This window comes from Plectropomus leopardus, chromosome 4 (assembly GCF_008729295.1).
Source record: "Plectropomus leopardus isolate mb chromosome 4, YSFRI_Pleo_2.0, whole genome shotgun sequence".
NCBI classification, from domain to species: Eukaryota; Metazoa; Chordata; class Actinopteri; order Perciformes; family Serranidae; genus Plectropomus; species Plectropomus leopardus.
The window spans coordinates 27,734,104-27,753,907 of NC_056466.1; the positions used below are offsets into that span (position 1 = coordinate 27,734,104).

General features: G+C 38.7%; 1 protein-coding gene across 2 annotated transcripts; it reads right to left on the bottom strand.

Moving 5' to 3' along the window:
- Positions 1-1,685: 1,685 nt before the first annotated feature.
- LOC121942527 (bMERB domain-containing protein 1-like) lies at positions 1,686-19,533 on the bottom strand. 2 transcript variants are annotated; one of them, XM_042485754.1, is made up of 8 exons: positions 19,400-19,533; positions 19,126-19,203; positions 18,150-18,376; positions 10,240-10,360; positions 8,566-8,639; positions 7,117-7,231; positions 3,766-3,836; positions 1,686-2,638 (listed from the first exon to the last, which is right to left on the bottom strand). In XM_042485754.1, exons 3-8 carry the CDS (start codon positions 18,226-18,228, stop codon positions 2,526-2,528), a joined length of 573 nt encoding a protein of 190 aa, XP_042341688.1. In that variant the 5' UTR covers positions 18,229-18,376; positions 19,126-19,203; positions 19,400-19,533; the 3' UTR covers positions 1,686-2,525. The 2 variants fall into 2 exon arrangements, with proteins under 2 accessions (XP_042341688.1, XP_042341689.1); XM_042485755.1 differs by lacking the exons at positions 19,126-19,203; positions 19,400-19,533 and having other exon boundaries at positions 18,150-18,392.
- Between the last annotated feature and the right edge of the window lie 271 nt (positions 19,534-19,804).

Here is a 19,804-nt window from a genome sequence, read left to right on the forward strand (position 1 = left end):
ACGCCACCTTAAATTATATTAACATCATAATAATAAATTAGATAAAAACCATAAGGCCCTGTTAGGGACCTCAGGATCCTTCCAGTGTCTATTGGTGATTAACTGATTGTGGTAAAGATGTGTGTCTTTTGACCATGTCAGGGTTTTGGATTGATTGTTTGTTTGTTTGTTTGTTGCTTTTCAACAGCAATCTTCCTTATAACTCGAAGTGTGTATGGACATAGCCAGGACTGCCAATATTAGTTAGTAAACAATTGCTTACTAGTTGTGGCACCTTTATTAATTGAATTGTTCAGCGACATTTTTGAACCATCAGACAATTATTTAAGTGCCAGGGCTGAGAAATAATGTGATAAGTAAGGCTGTTAAATCATGCCACTTTAGAGAAATACGAAACAATAATACTGAGCTCTCATAACTCATGAACACCAAAACAATGTAACAGATATATTCAACCGCCAGGCCTGACTTCCAGCTTCCTCTGTTCGTCCTCTCCAGAAAGTCCAATAAAAACAAATAACATGGCAACTTAACATGCAGACTGGTGCAATTTTGCATATTAAGTAGCCATGCGCTTTCATGCTATCTAGGTAAATCTAGGTTTCTGGTTGAATCGCTTCAGAGGCTAATGTTGGCTTTAGCTAGCAAGCTAACAAAGGCATTTCACTATTTTGTGTTTGCAGCCATGACAGGTGTCTGCTGAAGTGTAATTCCCAGTCTCGTCCTTAATTGTGCATTTGTAGATAGGACGGTAGCGTTGCTCTTTCCAGAATTGGTTATAAAAGCCCTGAAAGCGAAGGGCACGATCCAGAATGCATCTTTCCATTTTGTATTTAGCCATGGGGCGCGCACGACTTCAACTCACGTGCTGGTGGAGGAGTATACACATGTTGCCATTGCAGGAAACCTACTGTTACAGACTTAATATATATTAATAATTTATACCAAATTTTAAGCCCTATCACATATACTGGTCCTCTGGGTCTTCATCCAATTTCCCAGTGTGATTCTATGAATCATGAATGCCAAAAAGTGATTGCTGTCCGCGGGATCGCACACAGCCCGTATGTCTTCAGCTGCTCTTACATGGATCAAACAGTCATAGTCTGGAAATACACATAACTTTATGTCCATGGTAAGAGCATAGGTGTGTCTTTGTAAAACTTTAATGTTCCTTGGAACCAAAATTTCACGTGTTTGCGAATTATAGTTTGATCATGCCATTTAAGTGGTTAGAGACAATATTAATTGTTCCCCTTGTTTGTATACGTTTAATATGTCTAAAATCTTGTTAATATTTAATATAAAAATAAATGTATTGACTGCTATTATCCTTATGAGCCTGCAATATATTACCAGCTCTGTAGCCGGCATTATAACCATACCAGTCCTTTTTTACCTCCTTTTACTTGTTGAAATACCTCTGAAGTGCCAAAACAACACATAAAAACCTGCCCAAAAGTGATTGCAGCTCCTATCTTGTCACTAACAGTAGGGTAATTTCTTTGCTTTCTCTTTTTTAAAGATATAAGTGGATTTAATTGTATAAAATGACTTTTGATACCTAAGTACAATAAATGTCAGATACTTTAACACTTTTATTCAAGTAATATTCGAATCGATGACTTGAATTTCTACCCAAGTCATTTTCTGGTAAGAAATCTGTACTTTTACTCTTGTATGGCTTTCAGGTACTTTATCCACCACTGGTTTGCTGCTACATTTACACTCTGAATATAATAATGACACATCCATTCTGTCTTCACAAATCTCCGCTTATCAAAAGGTTGTACCCATTTGGATCAGGAGTTAAATCGCAGGCAACTTCATCCTAGCAGCTCCTGATTAATGTCAGTTTCATTAGTGTTATCTCCTTAATGTTGATTATAAAGCGCCAGCAGTGTGTCTAGGCTGACCTGCTGACTTATATAAAACACTTCCTTTTTTAATGAGGAGATGACAGTTAATATAGCTCAGTGAAGTTGTTAAATATAAAACTCGTAGGTGTGTTATGGTAGTTGAGTCCAATTAGTATCTGCACAATACATGCCTGACTCATGCTATGCTGTTTCTGTTCATCAAACCCTGTCCTCTCGGCCTGAAAAGAGAAATAAATACCATATGTTGGGCTGTTCCTTCTGGAAGCTGTTAATCGGCAGAAATTGGCTGAGCAGTGATGATTAACGAGTAAAAAAATTTTTTTAAAAAAGTGGAATGAGAGATGTGGAGAGCAGAGACAAGACAAAAAGAAAACCAGATATAAACTCCAACTAAGGACACAAACATGTTTCAAGACAAACTCGGATCTTGGCATGAAAAACCCCACCATGTGATCTTTGCAACATCCTTTTGCTCTCCAGCTGGGAAATTCTCTACTTGCATCTGTACTGCTCCATCCATGCTTCAAAGTCTCTCTGGGACTGAAAAGCTGAAACTGGAAATATTGACTCTTATTGAGTGGCCAATTTTGGTTTGTGGCCCCCTGTGTCAGCCCTGCAGTGGGGCCCTTTGTTTTTGATTGGAGACTACATGATGGAGCATGTGAAGCCACAGCACTCCTTCAGCAGTGTGAGGCCTGTCTTGGCGAAGGGAGAAGAGGTCTGTTGAGCCCTGGGTGGCACCCGTCTGGTTGCGACACCTGAAGCCCAGAGAAAATCATACTGTTAGGAAAAGAAAAAAATATTCTCAAAAGAATAGTCTGGTGTATTGCATTGGAAATGTTGGCATTGTCCATTTGCACAAAAAAACTAATATGTCACATTTTTATGTTTTTTACATATCATATGAACTTTTCTAAAGAGATGTAGTATATGAGCTGACTTTGTTATCTGGTCAAAGGGATGGTGGATGGCATGTTTCCTGCGGCAAGACACCTGCCAAACTGCTGACCACTGCAGACGATGGTTCAAGACCAACGATTAACAAACTGATTGTTATTTAGCAAGTCATTGCTGTATTTTAAGCCCGACAACTTTAAATGAGAATGTGTTGGTATTTCCAGCAGCTTTTTAGCCATCATACGTGGTATTTTTTTAGTGACCTTTCTCTAAAATGTGTTTTTTTTTGTTTTGTTTTGTTTTGATCAAGACATCACTGCTTTTACCGTCAGGATAGTACCATGAAAAGAGGATGCTTTTTACCGAGACATTTCTGTGTTTTCTGCCTGAATACTATTATTCGTTTGGTTTTTTTTAAAGAGACATGGCTGTGTTTCATGCATGAAAATCTGTGCTTTTTTTACAGACAGTGCTGCAATTCCTCCTAGGATAGTGCCACGAAAAGCAGTTATTAGTGGAGCATTGCTGTGTTTACTGCCACGATTGTGCTACAAAAAGTGGCTGTTTTTTACCTAGCTTGGATGGTTTCTCCAGCTGTGTTTGTGCCCCCCAACTCTTTTCCTAACCATAACCAAGTTTTTTGCCTAACTTAATACACGTTGACTACAGTGTTGATGAAACATAAAGAAATATAAAGTTTCAACGTATCGAAGATCTAACATACCCATGTTTTGCAAAAATGTATAGTGCCAACGTTTTTTTTCTGGTGACTGGGTTGCATATTTCTATTTGGTGAAACATTCGGTGATTGTGTAAAGCTTTATCATTCAAAGCTCCTTGGGAGAAAAACACTTTGAACAAGTAAAGCATTTGGTAAAAAAAAAAATGTGTTCTTTTGCTCATTTCCTCCTCAGTTCCTAAAACGTTGTTATTATGTGTTTATACTTTGATGGAGCACAAGGTTGCAGCTCTCTTGATGCTTAAATACCTTTCTTATTCATATTTCTTGGGAATTTGGACTTCAGAAAATCTGCCATTTCTTTATCTTCTTCTTTCTCCCTGTAGAAATGGAGAGAGATAAGTATAAAATACCCAAACAATGCATGAACACATAAAGCACTGATGTCTGTCCCAAAATGTATCCAAATAGCAATCTCTTGTTACACTGTACAGATTTAAAAGTCAAATATGTCTCTCCTTTACATTTAATAGCCGTCTATTTCATAAGCACTGAATGAACATTTCAGAGAGGCTTGATTTTTCTAAAGTGGAGAGACGAAACCCTTTTGCACTGGATAAGAGAGCTAATGCAGTTCTGGCTGTTAGAAAAAAATTAGATTTACTCTGAGAGGTTCTGATAAATTAAATAAGTCTGGCAGACTATCCAGAGTTTCTTAAATCGGATAAACATACTCTGCATATTTGAATATTTGGATGTTTGTAGGGTCTGGTGAAGTTATAGTACTTTATGTATGTAGCAGATACTGAATATACCAGGGCTGTAATCACCTGTTAAATGTTGTTGGGGTGCTTTGCCCCCAGGACAAAATTGTAAAGTGACTATTGTAAAACATTTCTTTTACATTTTTATGACTTTTTTTTTTTTTTTTTTTTTTAAAAATGCAATTTCTCATAGATACAGTATTTGTTTGACCTACCATTTTCTGGTTAGGTGAGAGTTTAGCAAGAGTTTGAGAGACATCTAGAAGCTTGTGTCACTTGTGTCACTTGTATAAGAGTGTAGATGCCACTTACCTCTGCGTCACCTCATTGTTCACTGTCAAATATTACAAAATTACAAAATTTTGCAGTATTGGCAGAACAGTATTCAGCCTAGCCACGACTGCAGCAAATCTCTGTCCTTTGAACATAAATTAATGCCAAATTTTATGTAAATTACAAGAGCATGAATTTACTTGGAATCAATAGCATTCTGAGACTTTCTGAAGATTGGGGAAGTGACCCCTGACCTCCTAATGTGTATTGTGATTACACCCCAGGTATATAATTGATATGTTCTGTTAAACAGAGTATTCTCACTGTACCATGTTGGTCCTTCTTTGAAAATAATAATAAACCACAACATAAAAACTGCAGAAAGAATTTTCTTGTGAAGGACAGACAGGATAAATAAAGACAGAAGCAACAATAGAAAGATCTCTATATTTATCAGCATGGACAACATGGCCTTGGGCGGCATCACATCCTCTCCTCTCTGCAATCCATTACCCCACTGTTGTTCTCTAGCTTCCTGCCTCTCACCTTCCCAGCAGCCCCCTTAGCGTTTTCACAGCACACTGTCAGCTGCCAACACAGAGTGTTGCTCACACAAACTAATGATGTGTGATACTGTCTGAGAATTGGAAAGAAGATTATACCTAAAAACATACTGGTTGTCCAATAGTGAGTCACATTAGGTCACAAGTTGAGTGTCAGCGTGCGAGGATGTATGTGCTGCAGCAGGATCAACATGTAACAGAAGTTCATTCATTTCCTGTAGAGATTACAAAGCAGTGTAAGGTGGCTGCTGCACAATGGAACCACTTTAAGTTAAATACAGTGGTTTAGGTTTTTTACGAGGGCAGGGCAAAACATAAAAGAAAATCCTGCAGAAAAATTATGACGGGATGTGTTTGGAGCTAAAAGCAGGACAGTGTGCTAATGATGTTTAGTGACAACACTCAGCAGGTGCAGGGCAAGGCAGGTAAACAGCACACAGCACCGTTAAACACTCCAGCAATGTCTCTCCACAAAGTGGAAAAAAAGCCTAGGCTGAGAAGCAGGTAAGTGTGCCGTGTCGTTTTCTTAGACGCACACAGAGTTCGGTTCAATAACCAACAAAGGTATCGAGTAGATGCAGGCAGAAGACCTTGTCGTGTAGACTGAAGATACAGAGGCAAGAAAGTACACAGTCCAAGCAGACAAACCAGTGGGGAAACAGTAGGTGGAGGATCGAGAAGCCAGCAATAAATACTCACAGGACGCACACACAATGGCAAGTTTGGATACATGGTGAAAGTCTCTGGACTGTAGGAAACCACAGGTAAGCAGATAGGAGCCTTCACAGCGTAGTGTCGTCGTTGGATGGTAACGCCAAGCAGCCGCAGTTAAGCAAGCACCAAGGATGGAGGCACAGATATCAAGATCGGAGAAAGAATACTGGTGTGTTTATTAGGAGTCGTTAGAGCCAGGAAGGTCAGAGGCAGGCAGGCTTGGCAACAGAAAATCAGCCCAGAAAAAAGTGCTGTCTTGCATGAGTGGCGAAGAGCAATCTGGCAAAGAGTGACTGTGAGGCTGAGGTACTGTATATATACTGGCTGTTTGTAATCAGAAACAGGTGAATGGAGTTGCCTTACTGAGATGGGCATGACTAAGATGAGGTGCAGGAAACCAGGGTGAAAGGGAAACTATTGAATGGGAGTTGTGCGACTGTGCAGGCATAAGTAAGCAGATGACCATTAATGCAGAACTGTGACAGAAATACAGATTTAACCTACAATAAGCTCGCATTAACTCATAAATAACTTAACATTTTTACATGCTTGATGTGTAAAAATGTAATAAGAAAATCGAATCTTCAAGACAACCTGGCTCCTTATGATGCTTTCCTTTAATATTTTGTGAAGAGCCCTGTAGAGTTTTATGTAATATGCGCTGTGAATGAGTGCCAGAATGGATTCAAAAGGTTTGGACAGGATGAAAAGAGCTTATCTTCATCTCCTGCATGAACAAAAGCTCAACATCCAGCAGCAGATGTACTTAAGAGACCTGCTGCACCTGAAAAATGATGACATAAATGCAAACTGTTTTGTTTTTTAACCAGTTGCAGCTCCTCTTGCAGTCCACGCTGACACATCTTTAATTGAAATGGCACTCTGCTGTGCGCTCTGCAGTGCAGTCTCTCACAGAGGAAGTGTATCAGCGTTTTAATGGAGCACAGCAGGGTGGCTTTGTGGAAGAAGCATGCATACGGATGATACTGAACTAAGATACAACTTCACCATCACCATCACCATGAGTGACTATGAGCGATGTTCCAATATAATGCTTATCAGTCATTATAAGACTGATAATGAGCTCATGTCAGTATCAAAGATCTGTTCTTCTATGCATGAAAAATACATGTCAAACTATCAAGTTTTTCCGCGTGGGCAAAGGACTCCCTAAAGCCTTTTCTGACAGACTGCATGGTGACTATAAGTGAACTGCTTCTCTATCTGCTGTATGTGTAGTTAGATTTTTTTTTTCATTTTTAATTATTCATTCACAGCCTATGGTGACGGTCGACCAAAGGACCCCTACTGAGCTATAATGAAACCATAGAGACAGAAGCACACACCTGAGTCGTTCAAACTCCACATCGTCCACCAGGAAATCTCTGGTCTCTACCAGCTTGTGGATTTGCTGCAGTAGTTCTTCCTCCCTCTGCCGGTCCTCACTGGACTTGTCATTATCTGCAACACAAGAAATCTGAGTAGTGTTTGCCCCAGATTACTAACTTATAATTTATAAGAATCAGTTTATTTAAAGAAATAGTTGTACATTTTGGGAAATATGATTATTAATTTTCTTGGGCTACTACTACTACTACTTTCTTGGAGCTGCTGTGATGACAGAAACGGAGTTGGGCTTTGAAGCTAACTTGATATAGTGGCCATGAAAATACAACTTCCAGGTCCATTCTGTGATGCCACTGGACCCAAAAACACTCCCCTATAGATGTACATTGTGAAAGACTGTTAATTCTGTAAATCTTTTTTTTTTTTACGTACATAAACTTCCTTGTATCAGTTTAAGGAAAGTTAGATGTAAGACTTTTTCTTTAATGCCAATCAGAATGAAATTTAAGACTAATTTAACAATAACTGAAACTGAAGAGAAAAATAAACATGAACTGAAATATACCACTTTGGGTTAGACACAGTTTTGCCCAAATGTTTATTGTATGCATTTGATGTTAGTTTTTTGGGAGATTATTGTTTTTCAATCTGCATGTGGAATTCCACTCCCTTTTTTCCCATCGTGTTTGGAAACAAACTTTTGCCAAAAATACACTTGTAGGCATTGCCTTATACCAGTTTTAGCCATGCCATATTTTTTAAAAATAGGGTGTTACTAATTATTTGGGGATTTTACAATGCAAAGTGGGGAAAAAAAGGATAAAATCTTTCTTCCCATGTCTGGGCATTTTTAAGACATTTGAAAGGTTTAAGACATTTTAATACCCATTAAGGCCTTATTTTTAGATTAATGAATTCATTGCCTTTTAAGACTTGTTAAGGATTTGCAGCAACCCTGTTGTATGAATACTTTAATAGCCCTTATTTGAATAATTATGTCATTAAAGTTGTAAAATACACTAATAGTCTAATGACTGAGCGGTTTGGAGGGGGTTTAAAGGAAACTCTGGTGCGCATGCTTTATGGGCCAATGGATGTGGAAGATCGGAGTCATTTTATAGTCGTAAGTTGATCTTTTTATGCGCCACTGAGTAATTTCCTTAGGAATGAATGAGGACCCGCCACCAACACTGTTTTATACAGCCATGCCCTAGACAGACAAATGTGTGTATACAATAGATGTCATAATCTTTACACCAAACTAAGCTAGCATAAAGCAAAGTGTAACTGCCTGCATATTTAGCATACAGTCATGAGAGTGCGTCGATCTTATAACTTATTCTGGGCAAGAGAGCAATTAAGCTTATTTCCAAAAATGTCTTTCTTTTCCCATTTAATTTATTTACCAATTTTAATCCTCAATCAACAAATATACAGAAGACTCTTACCTGGTATAGACACTAATTTCTGCAGCTCCTTCTTCAGACGAGTGATCTCCTTGCACAGCTGAATGTCATCCATCCTGGACAGGCATGATGGGACAAAAGAAACACAAACACTTTTGTAAGTACTGCACTTTGTACTGCTGATCAGCTCATTTTCTATTTTGAAAGGAGAGAGGAGAGAAACCTTGACTCTGCTGTGTGGGAAAATTATATTCTAACAGAGAGAGCTTCATATCGATCTCCTATTTCACACAGGAGATGACACAATCTTTTCTGAGAAGACATGCCTGTGGCCTCCCTGAGCCAGATAGCTTTCACTCTTTAGACCGTATCACGCTCCGTCTCTTTCGATGGCCCTCCAACTGGGAGGATCATTACTGACACTGAGGTGAGGTGCAAGACCCTCTGTGCCACCTCTCCTCTTCAGACGGGAGTGAGAGGCCCTCATGTGACCCGCCATCACAGCAACTGAGTATGGAGAAGCACACACATACAGGCACACACGTTACACACATTCATCAACGTCAGCAGAGGGAGAGAGCCTTGCCACCGTGCCTCATCTACCTGTCATGTAAGACGCTCTCCACAGACGTGTAGGTGGAGGAATGGCCATGAGGTCTGGAATACAAATACACTTTACTTAACACATCATAAGAAAATGCACCTTGTAGTTTCTTTGTGTTTGGACTGCTGAGAGGGAACAAAAAAAAAGGTGCTTCAGATCGTGACTTCCTCTTCCCCTCCACCTCCTCCTCCCACTGTATCCATTTGACTCTTGCTTACTACCCCACACAAGCCACTCCTCACTTTCTCCCCGCTATCTGAGCAGCCTTACTGCCTGTCTTTCAGAGGAGTAGATGAATAAATATCCATGCATTAGCCTGCTTCTTGGAAACAAAGGTAAAGCTATTGAAATTATAATGGAGGCCAGCTCGGGTGTGATGGAAAGAAATGAGAAGGGAGGATAGCAGGCTATGCTGCTGGGAGATGTGCTTCTGATATCAAGGTGTGCTCCAGAATGGAAAAACAGCTTAAACTATTCTAACTGCTTTTGGTGGCAAAGGCCCGAAGATGCATGTAATTCTGATAGCTGATAGCTTCTGTTCTCGAGGTTGTTTGGCTTGACAAGGTATCAGGGAACTTTTTTTGGACTGATTAATTAACTGAATCTTTAATTATCCACGAGATGAGTCAGATCTGATAATGTAGAACTAAGCCTGACCAATCACCAGGTAGGAAGATTGATACTGAACCATTCTACAAAGCCACAGATTATGTTAAATAACAAGTGCCAACATTTTGTATAATTCTCTCTTTCTCTACATACTAGGGAAAGCTTTTTGGCAAATAAATAATGGTGTATGGTATTGTTTGCTTAGTTTTAAAGTGGAAATATTGTAGCTAATGTATAACAATAAACTAGTTCTGTGAAGGGGTGCAAACTCAGTCTCACACATGACAGACACGTACACGCTCAAGGACACGCATAGTACGCTTTGCACTGGCACTATACTCAGACCAGCATTAAACATAATAATGCTTTCACCATTTTACTATAAATAAGGAATCTAGGCGGCTCTTTCTGAACCCCTTTTGTCTCCTGTAATCACACTGCCTGCAGACTGCAGCTGTGACACCAAATAAAAGCAAGGTGTTGGTGTTTGTTAAGCCACTCACATGTATCTGAGCTCTGACTCCCTCCTGACCAGGACATCCCTGATCCTCTCAATCTTAAAAAGCTCGCCCTCGATGTCATCCACGGTGATGGTGGAGTCAGCCATAGACACCACGTCGTCCTCTGAGGGAGAGAGAGAGAGAAAAAGAGAAAAACAAAGAGTGGGATAGTTTTCAGTCTTGCTGAATAAACTATGTATTCGACAAACGTGCTACATGTCTGACTCAAAAACAACAATCATTTAGATTACTAGGAGTTTACATTGCACTTTTTTGGAGGAATGCTATACAGAGACAGGCAGATACATACACATTAAAGTTTTTTTTTTTATTTCCAGTGTCCAATTTGGCACTACAGAACAATAACTGCATATGCATATGCGTTTTAAACAGTATAAAGAGCTGCAGCAGATTTACTTTGAAATCGCTGCTTGATGAGGAGCAGAGCATCACAGCCAAATTACCATGTGTCAGTGGTTGGCACGACTCACACGCCTCTTTCTTTCCCTCTCTCACACACACACAGACATACACACACAAACTGATTAACTGCGTAAACCCAGGGTGGTGGGTCAGCCCAGGAAATAAGCTTCCCCCCCAGTATGGCTGTCAGACACACACTGCACTCCTGTCTCCGCCTTTGTATGCTGTAGAGAGATAGTTTACTGCTCAGTCATACAGTGTCCATATTTCTGAAAAAAACATAATCCCCTGCTGTAATTAGCCACACACAGTATGCACAGAATCCTTAGATATGATCGATCAGATAATCATTTAGACAACTGACAGAAAATGAAGTGGCCACAATTTTGATAAATGATAAAACCCTTTTGTTAATTTATCAACCAAAAACTCCAAATGTCTTAGGTTCCATCTTCTCCAGTTGCTCATTTTCTCTGGTTTAAATCATTGAACCTCTTTTCACCGTTAACAAAAAAAAAAAAAGTGACCAATGGTTAAAAATTATGGCAACAAACTGACACGCAATATAACTGAAAAGACTTTAAGTTCTTTCTACAACTTTGATAAAAAAGTATTAAATAAATTCAATAAAAGGTCTTATACAAAGTCTTTTCGCAAAACTAATGTAGATTCATTAAATATCTGAGCAAATTAATTTAGATTTATTAAATATCTGAGTAAAATTAATTTATATTTAGTACATGGCTGATCATAGAACACTAATACATAGAATTACTAAATATATGGTGGAAATTGAGTTTTACTTGTTGAATATATGGGTTAACTTAATATATATTGACTAATTATGTGGGTGATATTATATTACTAAATATCTGGATAAATACAGGTTGGATCCAATGAATAAAAGTAATTATGCCAACTCATATTTTAGCACATGGTTGCTTAAAATCTTTTCAACTATACTGAGTGTCATTGTGTGGCCGTGATTTTTCCACATCTAATTCACTCAATATCATGCCTTCTTGGTGTCACAGTTTTGGTTTGTTGGTTGGTTAAAACAACATATTTGAAGAGTTTGAAGACATTACCTTGAATTCTTGGAAACTGAAGGCCATTTTTCACCAGATACAGACTGACCAATTAATCAGTTCATTGAAAAAACAATCATACAGTATTCGCTAACAAAAGTAAGTCAGTAGTTGCCCTACATTCAAGACACAGTTGTCAAAGTTTGAAGTAATCAACGCAATCAGTGGCACACTTAGACACCGAGGTTATTTAAAGTGATGTCACATTTCACCTTGCTTGTAACATTATAGAAAGCATGCCATTGCAATTACTTTTGTTATATACTTATCATGACAGTTACAAGTCTGACCACGGTACAAGATTAAAGGGGACATGATATGCTCATTTTTTAGGTCATGCTTGTATTTTGGGTCTCTACTGGAACATGTTTAGATACTTTAATGGTCAAAAAACACTTTAACATCTTTATTCAATTTCTGTGTGATACATTCTGTTTTCGCACCTGACCAACTCCAGAAAAAGCCCAGTCTGCTCTAATTCATTAGCGTTTCCACATCTTTGGTATCTTTGAAAAGAATGGTGGCACTTTCACCAATAACAACTTCCAAACACATCTGGACATGTTATGTTCCAGCAGGAATATGATCAGAAAATGAAGAGAAATTATAACATCTGAAACAAGTTTACATGTTTTCCTGGTGTTAGCATGTAGCTACATGTAGCAGTGTAGGTTATGTAATGTACAAATTTGCAGTAGCGTGCAGGGTGCAAATGACCACATAAAGAAATCTGTCGCAAGCTGACATCAGCTGACATCAGAGTATTAAGAAGGGTCTGAAGGTTTAGGTTTTGCACACAAGGTTCACTTTTACATATGTTTACCTCATTATGTGAAACTTTGGTCATGTTTAATATGAAGATCTGACATTGTAAAGCATAAAATGCGTTTTTTAGGTTCAAAATTAAGAAAACTTAAAATTGCTGTTATTTTTCCTAAAGAGAAGAGACATATGTGAATCCAAAGCACAATGGTATTAATGTGGAAAAATATCACACTGGGGAACCATGTGACAGTTTAAGACTTTTTTTTCTCTGACTTGGCATCTTAATAATATAAACAGAGCTTTGCCTGTGCATTAGACATCATTAGAATTAGCTTATAGTTATAAACTAGTTGTCCCCAGAGTAATCAAAAGTCATTAAACAATTTAAAGTATTTTCAATTTCAGTGTATTCATAGGAACAACAGATTGGCTCATGATTATCTCCAAAGAACAATGAGGTGGTAATGAGTAACCCCTGTAGAAATATTCTCTCTCGCACACAGCAGCTCTGCTTTCAGGCAATTAAATAATCATATACTGCACAGAGGATGCCTTGATGGCTCAGTGAAAAGTATTATGAAACCCTGTGTGTAAAGCTGACTTATTATGCATGCCATTCCACCTGCATTTCTCCTTTTAACTGTATCCTTTCAAATAAAACAATGTTTCATGATGAAAATTCTATCCTCGTTCTAAAATATAGCAAATAACATAAACCCGTGCAGTGTTTGCCAAACATAACCAAGTCAAGAATGTTGTGGGTTTTGTCAAAACTGCTCTGAAATACTTTAGAATGAACTTTACCTAAGGTCTCTGGAAAAAATTGCAGAATGAAAGTAAAACAAAGCAGAGTGGATACTACAGGCTGTGAGCAGTTGGTACAGAATCACATCCACAAGCATATCAAACATTTAACTGCAACCAGCCAACCATCCCAAAACACATTAGTTATAGCCATGCAAATCAAAATACATACGCTAGATTTGTTTTATTCCCTGGAGATCCAAGCAGTGTTGAACTTCTTATGGTAGGAATAGGGACAGTTGCAAATATTTAATGGAAAAAAATCACCACCACTTGCTTTCGAATTGTTCCATTTAGCACTACCAGTCCTGGATAACTGTCGATTCCCTGCAGAGAGCTGCACAACATGGGGGCCGAGACAAACGTAACAAGGGAGATACTAATACTTTCCTGCTCTTCCTAGGGCCCTTAAATCCTCTTTATATACACACACCATTACTTATAAGAGCTCTACTATGTAATATCTCTATTGTAGTCACATTTAGCCTTGGGCAAGGTAGCGCTGACTGGGTTCAAAGTGCTGTGATGACACGTCCCCTGCACCAACATAAAATTAGGCAGAATAGAAGTGGATCATAACAATTCAAACTGGGATTGTTTGACTCCAGGGTAGAAGTAGTAGCACTATGGGAAGCATCAACCATGCTTACTGATAATTGACGGTTTACATGGACTCATACGTATCCCTGCTGGCATTAAAGCTTTGTATGCGAGCGAGCAACTGCAGTCTGCTTTGTGCGACAGACAAAAAACGTTGCCTGAAGTACAGACACACAGGCTGACACTCTGTACTCTGTTTCTATGACAAATCTGGCTGACGTCAATGTAGCGTCAACACAACCTTGACATCTCAGAGGAGAAAGCACAGAGTGAAGTGTGCAGGGAGTCTATCAAACTGTTAATGGGAGGAAACCCAAAAAAGACATACATGGAACTATATACACCTTCCACTACCTTTCAGAAGTAATGCACTGCATTATGAAGTGGCAAACCTGCCTAATTTCTAAGGATTCTAAGTTGAAGTGTTATTTCTTGCTAAGACACAAGGCAACTGAACTTTTATCCACTTTCTAAAGGAAAACAATTATTCACAGTTTCTAAATGAGCGGTACCTTCCAGGGCCTTATTGGCTAATGAAGCCAGCAAGGAAGGGCCAAAAGCTGCAATTCCTCTAATGGCCACTGGATGCTGACTCCAAAACCTCCATGTTAAAAATGCCCAACTTTACAGAAGAAATAAACATGTTTACAGCCTGGCACAAAAAAATGATTTTGGTTTCAACAGCTAATTCTCCCCTTACTTTTTGTAACTCCACCGAAATGTGGAGTTACAAAACTTGAGGCTTTAAAACTGAAGTCCACAAACCAATAGATGACATCATGCTGTCTGCAATCACTATTTCTATACACTCTTTGTTTACAGTTGCTCTTTTGAATCATAAATAAGCATTTTGATGCCTATTTTTAATTTTAAAGGAACGGTTTGAGATTTAGTGAAATTTGCTTCATCGCAGAGAGTTAATGTTAGATTAGATGATCAGCACCACTCCCATGCCTGTACACTAATTATGGACCTAGAGACAAAAGGCAATTAGCCTTGGCTTAGCATAAAGACAAGTAGTGGGGCAGTTCTAGCCTAGCTCTGTCCAAAATTCAGAAATATGCTGACCAGAACCTCTACAGCTCACATTTGTGCTAATAAAAAAATCTTCTTCATGCTAAACTAGGCCAACTGCCTCTGTGTGCTGAACTTATTGTACAGAAATAAAAGATGTATCAAAGTTCTCATTTACCACTAAGCAATAAAGCAATGAGGATATATCCTAAAATGTCAAACTAATCATTTAATCCAAATGCTGTTATTGTTGGTTTTATTGTTGCTTTTTTCCCATAGCAAAACTATTTACACCTACAACTTGCAAAATTAATAACTCCAGCTCAGATAAGGAAACCACATGATATACCAATCTTTTCTGGAAATCAAGGAAAATGAAAAGCAATCCCATTGTTGTTGAGACGGTGACGCCAACAATTATACCACCTGAAAACCCTGGAAAAGCTCTGTTTCCACTCTAACAAGAATTTGCAGATAAAACAATTTTGTTCATGACATAGCAGTCACGAAGTTTCAATTCTATTTTTGTTTTTCACTTTTAAGTTCTACCAGCCGTTACAAAATCCTGAACCTTAACACACTGAGTTACTTTGTGGCATGAATGAACTTGACAAACAGCTATATTTAATAGATTTTTTTTTAAAGCATTCAGTCTTACTTGTGAAGTACAGGTGTTACACATAATTGTTAATTCCTGCATTGAGTTGCAATTATTGTTGGTTGTTAGAGCTATTAGTTCCACCTGTGCTTTTCTGCTGTTTAAAAGGTCCCTTGTGGGTTAGAACAAATATAGTATGAAGCATCCGACGCATGGCAATGTGACAGAGGCTTTCACTGTCATGGCATAAGAACACATACTTGATACGTGATAGCATACATGTGAAGAATCAAATAAGCGCTTAAGAAATCATGCAGACTTTAAGGAAATCTTCTATGAGACAGCGGTAGACTTATGCAGAAGAGTTTGCACATTTCACAAGCATATTCACAGGAAGTTTTCCTTTTGGTTTTGATTAACATTGTGTATATGTGTGTACCTGAGAGTGAGAAAGTAAGCATGAAAAAAAACAACAGAAAGAGCTCTGAGGTTTCTTTAAAGTGGCAACTGGATTTGTTGAGGTTTCTTGACGACGTTTCAGCTCTTCTCCAAAAGTTTTTTTCAGTTCTAAGAGAAAAAGTTTTGGAGAAGAGGCAAAACGTCTTCAAGAAACCTCAACAAATCCAGTTGCCACTTTAAAAAAAACCTCATATTACCATGACCTAGGTGACTGAGAACCTACGCAGACAACAGAAAGAGCTAGTCATTCAACCTTTGTATTCTTATCACTGTATTCACACGACATACTCATTATAGATGCTGAATGATGAAATGCGGTGCTTAAGAACACAAACAGGATCTGCTGACACAACATCACCTCTCATCCACAACATGCAAGCATTATTGTTAATTCGCCACCAGTTTTTCTGCCAAAAAGACAGACAAGCTTCAGTGTTTATGATTCCCATGCAGCTGACTGAGACACTGGACTATGAGCCAAAAGTGTTCAACATGATGTCCTTAGCATCTTTTAGTATATTCTTACATCGTTAGAGACAACATGTTCTGCTGCAGAGGCTCTCTAGGACAGGTTATTCTGCCACTGAGCAGTTATGACTCATCACTACACCTCTCTGAAATGTTCCCTCTATACACTTTCTCCCCATTCTCACTATCTCTCACACAGTTGTCATCCTCATTTGCTTCTCCTCATTTCACCCCTCTCTTAATCAACACCCCTGACGATGTGATTCACAATCATGAGCTCAGTTTACAGTCTCTACCCCGACTCCAACTTTCTCTTTCACACTATGTGCTTTACACCTAATGAGGTAGAACGCTATACTGACAGACAGATCGGCCAAGACCAAAAGGCAGAGGTGGAGGGAAGAGGACAAGGTAGCCCATGAGGGTGGGGATAACGGGAATGAGGAATGTGATAAAAATGAAAGTATGTTGATGAAAAACAGAGATCTTAAGAGATTCTGTGCAGCTTTGCAAAGTTTCCAACTGAACTACTTGATCAGTTCACCGAATCATAATGCAGGAAATCAATGCAGAGGAATGCAATTGAAAGAAACAAATTTTAAACTTTCTTTGTTTTCAGTGTCTCTAATGTTTAGATTTGCTGTGTTTCTCTAGTTGAAATATTAATCTGAATTTCTTTGGGTTTTGACGACTGGTTGGACAAAAAAAAAGGACATCTGAGGATATCACCATGGGCTTTCAGAAATTGCGGTGAACATGTTTTAAAAGTCTATTTTTGAAATGATTCTTTGAGAAAATTATGCCTCATCGACAACAAAACTGTAGGTTTGCTGCAGGCTTTTGAGGAACATTACCACAGTGAGGAGTACCATGTGATAAAGAGTGCCATTGAATTCTGACCTGATTGTCTGTCTAACACTTAGATGCCGCCACTGTCCTGCCAAGCCCCCCATGTGGGTCATTACTCATCATTTGAGGATGCAGGTCCCTGAGTAATGGGCCCTCGCTTTTTTTTCTTCTTTTTTTTTGGGGACAGCACACTGACTTACATTAATTTACCGGAGACTTACTTTAACCCTAACCACTACTTGCCTAACACTAATTCTAACCTTAACCCACATTTTCACTCTAAAATGTAATGATTTACATATAGGGAACTTGCATTTTGTCCACAAAAGGAAGGCGAGTCCACACAATCTGAGTGTGTAAAGAGATTCATGTCCCCACAACATGAGTAATACACATACATACACACACACACACACTAGAAGAGCAAACACCTGTGGATTCCTGACATTTGCAGAGCTGCTGTCTGTATTGTAATTAGAGAAATGCATTGATTGGTTCTGTCAACTATAAAACAACCCAAATATTAAAGTAAAAGACTGAAAACCAAACTAAAGTAATCCTGTTGTGTATTTAGTGGGACAAGATAGAACACAATCCAATGACGCTTTATAATAAGTGATACCACAGATTATTTTATAAAATAAACAGACTGCGATTACTATAAATTCATTATCCACAAAGACTGTAACTCCTTGTAGCAACGTTATGGCCATAAGAACATTAGGTACAGTGACACAATTAAGAGAGAAATTGTAGGTGATTCAACATATATACAGCAATATCACTTTAAACACAGTCAAGAGATAAACATGTAATAATAATGCATTGTTTGTTCGTTAGGTAACCTGGTTTGTTGGTGCCTCTGCTCCATTCAGTGCGCTCCAGTGAACCGTACTGAAGAGAAGATCCCTGTTTCTTCTCCATTGATCCAGCAGCTGCTCCTCTCCTCTTTTCTCTCTATACGCTTCCAGTTGCAGCTGCTGGGAAACAGCAAGAGGAAAACTACAGGGAGGGTCTTGCAGTCTCAGCTTGTTGCTATATTTCATTGAGTCATCGCCAGTCAGACACCAACCTGTAGAGGCGGAGAGAAAGCGAGATGCTCTGGCAGTCTACCACCAGCTGTGGCAGGTGTTGGTGTGTGCGCAGCGCACAGGAGGCTTCCTGTGTTTAACCACTGCTCAAGCTGGTTAAATGGTAACTAAATGACACCATCTGGTGGCCACTGGACGCACATACAGCATTAACCGAATCCACAGTATGTCAGAGCAGGGGCACCACCATGGATTTTGGGCCCCATTAAAAGATATTACCCCGGGCCCCACGGCCACATGCCAAACAAATGCTGCGCAAATCCTGTAACCACATCTCCAGAAACAAATTGACCCATTCAAAGCTTTAAATGGTTCTACCTTTGCAATATTGTAATTTTCACTTCATTTATTTGACACTTGTGATTTTTCTAATGAAACATATCTATCTATCTATGATGCTATGCAATATTATACTAATAGTCTAATAGTATCTAAAAATGGCTCCACATTGATAAATTACAACATTAACATGTAAACATCATAGGATATTCTATTATAACATAAAGAGCTTGTGTTAAGTTATGGTATTTTGAAATGTGCCATTCTTTAAAATAAGTACTTTTCACTTATATTTAAATAACATTTTAAATCCAGGGCTTTTTCTTGTAATGGAGTTTTTTTTTAGCCGGTGGTATTTCTACTTATACGTAAGTAAAAAAGTAGTTCTTCCACCACTGGAAATAACATCAGCAGCTCTATCAGCTGACATACCTGACAGAGAGCTGCTCACCTCCTTCAGTTAAGAGCTGGGCTGGTTCATTGGTGGGGGGTAACAGGGGTGCAGGGCTTTCAAGCTGCATCTGTTGGCCTGATACCAAGATGGGATAGGGAAAACTGATTAACTAGTTTAATATTTGACTACACTGATAAAATGACAGTTAAAAGAGGGGCAAAATGTGAGCACTCCGAACTTTCACTGAAGATATTAGCTAATGTCAGGGGAGCAAACGTAGCTTATTCACCATGGACTGAACAGGTTAATTCCACCTTTCACAGTGACTCACCTTTCTTTGTGAAGAGTTGAGTTGCACAATACTGTCCTTTCTTCTCTCTCTTGTTTGTTTTCGTTTTTAGTACACTGACTTTTCTTTAGAAACTGACAGGCTAAACTCGACTGACACTCTTGACTCCGCTCTGTTAGATTACCGCATGCGCCAGGTTTACGGACAGGACCGAACCATTTCATGAAAATAGGGAGGGGAGCTGGCAATACAGACCAATCAAATATTATGTACGCTTTCTTTACCATAAACAAGAAAGGAAAATAGACGGCGAGTATTAGTTAGCGCATTCTAGTGAAAAACTTTCTGTTTATTGTGATTTTTTTTTCTCTTAAGAATCGTCCTATCTGTTCTCCACCTCTTTGGCGCCCCTGCCTCAAAGTACAACTATTCAAAACCATTCTTTTT